Genomic DNA, 8812 nt, shown 5'->3' on the forward strand with positions numbered 1-8812 from the left:
GAAAACCAGCAACACTTGCAGTACTGACTGAGAACAAATATTTATTAGTAAAACCAACGCGTTTCGCCATGTGGCTTTCATCAGGGTTGGCAAAACAATGAATCTAAAAGCCAATATAAATACATAAGACACAATAAAATCAACCAATAGAATAAGAGACAAGAGAAATAACAACCAATAGATTACACATAAATTCATTGAGCCATACAGAAAAATCAGAGGTCAGCTAGAGGGCACAGGGGGATACAACATTTTATAAAATTAAAAAACAAAATTTTTTAAATGAAAAAATGCTATTGGAACTCTGTAAAATCCTCATTCATACCCTCTGGAAATACATTTTACAGATAAAATATCCAAAATGCCCTCCTCCTTTTTCACTGTTGTCAATATTACCACCTCTTTGGTTGGTTTATCTGTTCAATACCTATAAAAAGGAGGAAGTGTTTGTTAAAATGTCTGACAATTGGATTAGTTTCATGATTTCTTTATGTAATTAGTTATTTTAGGGGGCGAGATGTTTCACCAGTGTATAGGCCTTACCACATGGACACTGAATCATGAATATAAATGAATGAAAATTTTTGTTTTACATGTTATGAAACTCTTAATATTTGTATTGTGTCCATTCACAGGGTGATTGAATAACTTTAGAGAGAACCTTGAAAGTAAAAGAGTCTGTGATAAAACATCTTCTACCCTGAATGAGTCCCTCAACAAAGCAAAAGAAAAATATTACTGTGAAACCATTCATTCACTGCAATTTTCAGCGAATCTGCCACAGTTTTCTTGCTGAGCCACATTCAAAAGAATGAGTCAAACTAAAGAGAAAATCTGAAAATCTGACATTGAATAGAAACGTTGATTTTGTGATTATCTTGGGATCTTAATGTTACCCTAACTCTTCTTCTCAGACCAGCAGAGTAGACTGAATCTGATCAGGAGGGTGGGTAGTATTGATCCAGCCCATAGTCAAGTTGCCCTCTGAAGGCAGGATCTCAGGCAGGGGGACGAGGATGTGGACACTGGTCCCCACAGCCAGAAGAGCAACTGCAGCAAATGCAGCGAGGCCTCGCCGCAGGATCAGCTGGGTGGTGGAGAGATGGCCGCGCTCCGACTGCTGCACCACATGTCCACTCTCTGCCCCAGTGTTCCCATCTTGGCTGTCTGTACTCAGAGAGATGTAGCCATCCACTGACTGGGAGGGATGACAGTAACATATTCTGTATTACTTAATTGCAAATGAGAGAGAAAGTGCTGCTTAACTTTAAAGGATGGCAATGGCATTCGACAGATACAATTTGGTATATTTGACTTTGGTGCACTATGGAAAAACTACATGGAAAAACTGTATATTGTGTCTGTGAAACAGGCTATGAAATGCAATTTAGGTTCATTGTTGTTAGTGTAGGTATATCAGGTCACTCACACTCCCAGTGGTTGCTCTCTGGTCAGCAGTATCATTCCCCACAGCGTCAGACAGGACAGCTGTCCTCAGTGATGCCACATCTGTGTTTTTTCGAGCTCGTTTCACAGCCTGTGAACAAGCAGATACAAAAACTCAACTGACAATTTCTGCTTTTTCAGACTCTTCCCTTACGGAATCGCTTCTGAATGCCACAGATGTGTCCCAGCAAGTGAAGCTGTAGAAATCTAAATCTGTCTAAATGCTGTCAGCATATCTCAACAGCTGAGGCCCCGCATGATCCTGATTGTGAGATTAGCCAGTAGCATACCTCCTTTGTTATTGTCTCCCAGTTAAGCTTGAAGATTATGACTAAGATGTAGAAGGTAGATTGTAAAGAGACACAGATGAGCAGGCCCAGCCAAAAACCTGTGGAGAAAAAGACAGATTTGTCTGTCATTCTTCAAGGGCACAGCAGGCTTCACTTATAATAACCAACTCTTTTTATACAGCATTTTGTCTTGAACCTCTATGACAATGACAACAAACATTGACTTTTTGGTGTGTACCTAAAATTCTCAGTTTGGCCACAAACATGAAAGTAATGCTCAGTGTAAGTCCAATAAAATAGTAGCCAATGAAATTAGCCACAGCTGCTATCTTCTGTTTGCCCGAGCCCAGGAAGATGCCCGTGCACACACACTGGGATGGAGAGAGAGAAATCTCTGATTATTATGTGCTCACACTCAGACAATCCATTGGCTACCATTAGATAACATCTGAATAACTTAACATTTGATATTTGACATGCTTTTGGTAGCATAACGCAAACATGTATTTGCTCTGCACACAAGAAAAATTCCAAGACTCACCACAAGAGCATCAAATAACTGAACGGCAGTGTAGACACTCATCAAATGAGAGACCAGGTCTACGATCTTCCTGGAGTGATGGAGTTTTATAATTTAGATCCAATTTATGCTTTCCAGTCTTTGCATGTTGTAATTTATAATGTGTAGTAATCCAGTAATCACATGGTACTGACAAGACTCACTGTTCAGAGGTAAAGAGGAAGCCAATCACTGTTTTAGCAGAGCTGAGCACAACACCTTGAGTGATCGCCATGACACCTGGAGCAAAAAATGTTGAAGACATCAGATATTGCATGTTGATATATTAATATAAGTTACAATGACAGAGCATGTTTCTAACTGACCTGCGAGAGCGAGGGACACCTTGCTGGTAAGGATCGCCCCTGCAGTGTCTCCTGCCCCCAGAGCGTTACCCACACGCACACAGGTCGCACCTTGGATACCAAGGGGGAACTGTGGATTCATAATATCGGGAAAATATGACCAAAACAACAAGATACAGCAATCAGAAATACTCAGTGAACGTTGTCATAGCATACAAAAGAGCTTGCAACTCATCTGCTACACGCCACTATTCAGAGTCTAAACTGCAACTATGTTTTGTTTAAGTTATTCTTCAACTAATCTGAGATTGGTGACTTAAGGACAACAGTACTGTATATAGTTGAGCTTAATCATGTTTGAGGAGAGTGAATCAGTAAAGCCTTGACTTGACAAGGACACAGTACCATGTAGTTTATGTATGCCAGCATTGTCACAGAATGTTGGGCTGCCAGGTCATATTTACTCAGCAATCCTGATCAAGGGAGACACAGTTTAATTCATGGTCATTAAAGTGTGTATCACATGCAGTCATCTGATCTGATAGAAACAAAGAGCTTCGAGTTAGGCTTAAGATAATTTGGTATGTGTGTCATTGTCTTTCAGAATGGGCTCAGTGTAAGTCTCTGACATTTACATTACCTGCAAAGACACTCCCAAACTCATACAACCACCACTCAAAACATATCATTAGTGTACTGGGAAGGGCCAGTTTCATGAAGGAGCCCCACTCTTGCAGTGATGCTAGAGACCAGCCTGCAGGGGGAGGAAGAATCTTATTTATTTAGTCAGAGAAAGATGGAGGATGAACAAAGTCCATGTGATCACAAGGAAAACCATAGAAATCTCTACTGAATAACTGTTCCTTACCTCCCCATGTTTTTACATGCAGCTTCTTCCACCAAATGTAAGCAAACAGAAAAGCACTGTTGTAAAACTGAGACAGGGTATTGGCTGCTGCAGATCCACTGAAAGACAGGTGCATGCACACACGGACGTTGAAATTAGTGTGCGAAATAGCAAATTTTCATGCAGAATAGAAAATTTTATATCGTGTGTGAGTACACCTACTGAACTCCCAGATCCAGCCAGTGAATTAGGATGTAGTTTGTCGCCAGGTTAGCTATGTTTGCCATGGCAGTGGTGTACAGCTGAGGCCGTATTATGCCCTAAGTACAGAAAAAACAGAAGACATGATCACAACCACTGATACCGTCCTCCTTACAAAACCTGAGGGCAATTACATTCAGCATATTATTTTGATTCTCTGAAATGAGATATAGAATGTAGAATGTAGATGTATGGAATGTAGATATGATACAGAATGGGATGAATGAAGACGATTGGATGTGAGTACAGGATCGTAGTATACCTGGTTCTGCAGATAAGACACCTGAAGGTGATTCATGAATAATACCTGAAAGACAGAGATAGTCAACAAGACAAGGAGGGAAGGTTTAATGAGTTTCAAGTGGTGCGATCCCTCCTTTCACCAGCTGAAACTGGAACCAACTGAGTCAAGTACCAATTGAGCATTCAGGTTTGAGGGGAAGTAGTTTCTCCGCATGTGCATCACTGAAAATGTAGCAAATTTGCACACAAAAAAGTGAGAGGAAAGCAATAACTCACTGGCACTGCGGGTAGGTAGGCTGTAATATACAGTTGAGCTATGCTGAAATAAAAAACAAATCTGTATTCAGTGCCACATCAAAGGCAGACAAGCACTGTTCCATTTAAGTAAGGTAATATACAGTACACTGTTCACTGTAACACATTCAGTGCAATCTCACGTACTTCCATCACCACTCAGAAACTCAGTTGTCTGAAGAAAACTACCTTTTCAGGAGAAATGATCTACTTAAGTGGTTATTGTATATAGACATTTACAAACAGTGACACACCTCATTTGGTCAGTAAATCAGCAATAAAAATGTTTTGCTCCTGCTTGTGCTGAATCTTTTCAGGGAATGTGTAGGCGGCCAGATTTGATTTGAATGCAGAGGATGTTTTATTTCAAAGCCCATTATCCTTATCCAATGGCAGAGGCACTGAGTTACTGGTAATGGAAGTATACCGTGCCTGCAGTTAGTTACCTGACCACCTCAGGCTCCTGGCCCAGGCAGAGCAGGATGGCCTGGGCATTGATGAGCAGACCCCAGCAGGGCAGGCAGAACAGCAGCAGGATTAGGATGCTCCGCTGAAGGATCACTCCCACTCGCAGCAGGTTCCTACCACCAAATGTCTGAACAGCGAGTAGAGTAGAGCAGAGTAATGAGCAGTTGGCGTCAGGGGGTCTGTTAAAAGATTGTAATGTGTCATCGTATCTAAAGAGTTTTCCAAACCTGAGACACCAAAGTATCACATGCCAGTGCCAGACCAAATCCTGTTGCCACAGTGGTGATATTTAGGGCCTGAAAGGAACATGAAACACACTGAAAGGAGCCTGGACTGTGATGTAAGCAATATTGCTAAAATATAATGATTCATCATAACAGTAACTGTACTACATTTCCCAAGCGATTGTGATAGCATTATAAAAGCTATCCAGGGACAGTGAGTATGCAGTTGTAATATTTCATTTTTCCTCTACCGGCTCCCTTCTCCAGTGATATCTCTACCTGTCATTTTCTTGTATTAGCCTCCACCGCTGTGAGGAGCATACAGGCAATAGAAGATCACTTACACCATTAGCTAATCCATAGCCAGCCATCACTTCATTTCCCAGACGACCACAGAACATCGTAACGACAAATGGAAGCAGGTAAGTTAGGATTCGAGTGAGCACCTGGAAAGACAAACAGCGGTACAGTTGGTTCATATATCAGCTCTCAGACAGTAAGTTGCAAATTACAGTGAACATGAGTTGAAATTAAACTTGCAGTTTTCACGGCACTCATACTGTGACTTGTCAGATGAGCTATCACACTATCATCACTCATTGCACTCTGCCAAGTCACAGGCCACACTTTCTGCTCGCTGCTTCTACAACTCAGACACAAGGTTGACTTTTCCTGACATCTCAACCTTTTCTTGCACAAAGAAACACTTTCATCTGTCTTCCATTGTATAATTCGACTTATGAGCAAGGGTAACCTGGATACACACGACCCCAAATAAACCCAGCAGGGTAGGTAAAACAGCTCCGGTCCTTACCAGAGGTCCTGTCATGTTGAGGATGTGGTACAGCTCCTCTCTGTATGCCAGGGGAACCCTTTGGCGCACCCAGGAGCAGCAGAAGAGCTTGGCACTGGATTCCTCCATGTTTCCTGGACCAGATGCCACTGCCGGCCTTGATTTTCTCCACTGAAGTGTCTGTCCACTCTGTAATTATTTCCGTAGCTCTCCGGGAGCGGTATTCACCTCTGCTGTGTTTCAACACCTCGAAAGGTTACTAATTAATTCCCCCAAGTTTAGCTTCACAAAATACATTTCACAAGGTTTGATACTCCAAAGTGTGAGCAAAAAGATGTTGAACATCCCCATAAAAACAAGACCATTATGTGACATGTAACATGATACAGATATTGTCTCAATACTGTGTATTTATAAATTGCTGTTTTGTCAGCTGTTGCTCAGTGGGTAGTGAGGCTGTTAATAAATTACACATGTGGAGTGGAATGTGTGTGAAGACTTTACTTTTTCATTGCTATAAAGTAAAGCATAGTAGGCTATTTTCTCAGTATAAACAACAGGTTGTTGAGTGAATGATTACTAGTAAGACAAATAGATGCCACTGTGGAAAACATATTAAATAAGCATGAGCTACCCTCTTCCTACCTCTGTGTTGTCTGATCTGATATGTGAACAGACAGAAGGCGGGAAGTCATGATTATTCATGAGCATTCATTGCATCTTAATGGCTGCACAGGTTTCCTTTGAAGAAATGCAATCAGTTCAATCAGTCTCCATCGATTCAAGCAGATGTGTTCATTAAAGTGCAAGGGAATATATCGGCATCAAACATTAATATGTCATATGGTCCGCTGTCCTGGTGGAGAGCAGCAAAGGTTAACCAGTCAGCGCTCTGGCATCGTTCCATATGAGATGCAGCCTGTGCTGCTATCAGGCAAAAACCCCATTCACCTGGCCATCTGTGGCAGAGTGATACATTAGCAAACATTAATGCAGGCAGACTACATGTTTCATGGATGGAAAACATATTTCACCTGTGGTGCCTCAGCGGTCAGAGTGTGAATTTGTGCAGAATTTAAATTGCACACTCAGATTACTGCTTTAAAGATTTTTGATGAGCTTTACAGAAGAGTCTATCTTGTCAGGAAGAATATCACAACATACAATGGAGTTGGACATAATTTTTGTGTTAAGGATGTAGTTATTATGTGTTTGGGAAATTCAGCTCTCCTGTCAGACAGACAGATGTTGTTTTGGTGTGTGTGTGTGTGTGTGTGTGTGTGTGTGTGTGTAGTGCATCCTTGTTTTCCACTGGAGGGAGCAGGAGTACAATACACAAACATCAAAGTGCTTCCAAAAACTCAAGGTGTCCCAACCTGTGGGAATTTTCTATCTTTTTCACTGACATAGCCATGAGGAAAATGATGGGATGTTTAATTCATAGATAGATAATGTGTGCAGAGTAAGGAACTAATTTTTTTTTCAGAGGGCATTTCTTGCCACCTTAATCTGATTTTTAAGGACATTTTGGTCCTTTTCAGGGGCAATTTTATTGAATTCTACAATAATACATGTACATTGAAAATAGGAAAATAAACACTCAGATTTGTTGCAATTGCTGAAAACTGGTGGCAGGACTTCCAGAAGACTCTCTGTCCTCAACCAGTCCATCTTCCACCCATCCATTGTTTTGTTTTTTTTTAACTTTCAAGGGCGTTTTTGCCCTGAGCCCCCATTAATTTCTGAGCCTGTTGTGTATGTATTTATGTATGTTGTATAAACCCCCTAACCATGACCCTATTTAACATAGCATTGACGTCTCACAGCAAGAAGGACCAGGATTCGATCTCTGGCCCCGGCACTTTCTGTGCAGGGTTTGCATGTTCTCTTCGTGTTCAGAGTCTCCTCTGGGTGCTCCGGGTTTCCTCCCACATTCCAAAGACATGCAAGTCAGGTGGAATGACTTTAAATTGTCCAAAGGTATGAATGTGAGTGTTAGTGATTGTCTGTCTATCTGTGTTATCCCTGTGATGGACTGGCAACCCATCCATAGTTTCTCCCTGCCTTTCGCCCAATGCATGCTGGGATAGGCTCCAGCCCCCATGACCCTGAAAAAGATTAAGCGGGTAGAGAAAAATCTATGAATAAATCTATGTATGAATGTATGGTTGTTTGCATGTCTCTGTAAGAAAAATGTTTGTGTCATGCTTATGTAAAGGATCAACGCTATAAAATGAGTGTGTAAGACTGTAGCAATCTCTCCTGTGGGAGAATGCAATAAAACGTTATTGTGAGTACATAAAATTGGACGAGGACATCACACTTGTCCCTGGGGTTTTCTTTTGATACTGTATGTATAAACAACCTGGAAGGATAATTTTGTTCAGTGGACTAGCAGGAATAGCAGAAGTGAAAAAGGTTTGGAAACTCCCTGTTTGAACTGAACTAGTTTTAACAGGTCAGCAGAAACAATATTGGCTTTATTGATGAAAAGAATAGCATTTATTCATATTTGGTGTATTGACGCAGCAAAACAGAGAGGCGAGCGCAGTCTGTTTTTGCACTTTGTGTTCAGGCTGCATGTATTCTTTTAGGCCTTCGGTCTCAGTTTGAGAGGCAGCGAGTCGTCTTCACTGTGACAACCTAAGACCCTCCAGGCTTTAGGGCGGATAAGTCAATCTGGCTGTTGGACTGGCTGCCACGGATTCCATGTGCTGCATCACCAGTGATTCGTATCTGTCACTTGTTATTTTCCCCTCACACTGTTCTCGTCTTTGTGTTTGCCGACTCCATCGGACGGCACCTCATATCTCTGCTTCCCAATCTCTGCTTCTCTCCCTCTAATCTCTCTCCGGCTCCCCCTTCTTGCACACTCTCTCCCCCTTGTCTCTATCTCCTTGCCTCCTTTTCTCTCTCTCTCTCTCTCTCCATTGTCTCTGTCTATCACTTTTTATTGAGTATACTCTCCTCTCTCTCTTTCCTGTTTCATTTTGATATGACATACAGTATTGTTCCCTGACGCTCTCTAGGTTGCAGGCCCTTGGGGTGAAAATGAACACACTCTTGAGAGCCCTCTGCGCTC

At 41.7% G+C, this 8812-nt stretch overlaps 1 protein-coding gene across 1 annotated transcript; it reads right to left on the reverse strand.

Moving 5' to 3' along the window:
- Positions 1-70: 70 nt before the first annotated feature.
- Positions 71-5859, reverse strand: LOC139923778 (multidrug and toxin extrusion protein 1). The gene is made up of 17 exons (XM_071914628.2): positions 5752-5859; positions 5282-5383; positions 4941-5009; positions 4692-4840; positions 4228-4270; positions 3971-4015; positions 3670-3767; positions 3469-3566; positions 3241-3354; positions 3006-3073; positions 2622-2730; positions 2460-2535; positions 2278-2347; positions 1975-2107; positions 1737-1834; positions 1430-1537; positions 71-1198 (listed from the first exon to the last, which is right to left on the reverse strand). Exons 1-17 carry the CDS (start codon positions 5857-5859, stop codon positions 911-913), a joined length of 1776 nt encoding a protein of 591 aa, XP_071770729.2. The 3' UTR covers positions 71-910.
- Positions 5860-8812: the final 2953 nt, after the last annotated feature.

Source organism: Centroberyx gerrardi, chromosome 6 (genome assembly GCF_048128805.1).
Source record: "Centroberyx gerrardi isolate f3 chromosome 6, fCenGer3.hap1.cur.20231027, whole genome shotgun sequence".
Lineage (NCBI taxonomy): Eukaryota > Metazoa > Chordata > Actinopteri > Beryciformes > Berycidae > Centroberyx > Centroberyx gerrardi.

Coding starts and splice junctions, on each gene's coding strand:
- LOC139923778 (XM_071914628.2), bottom strand. CDS start 5,859: ATGGAGGAATCCAGTGCCAAGCTCTTCTGCTGCTCCTGGGTGCGCCAA. Junction 3,567..3,669: donor TGGCTGGATCTGGGAGTTCA/GTAGGTGTACTC, acceptor CCTGTCTTTCAG/TGGATCTGCAGCAGCCAATA. Junction 1,538..1,736: donor GGGAGACAATAACAAAGGAG/GTATGCTACTGG, acceptor GCTTGTTCACAG/GCTGTGAAACGAGCTCGAAA.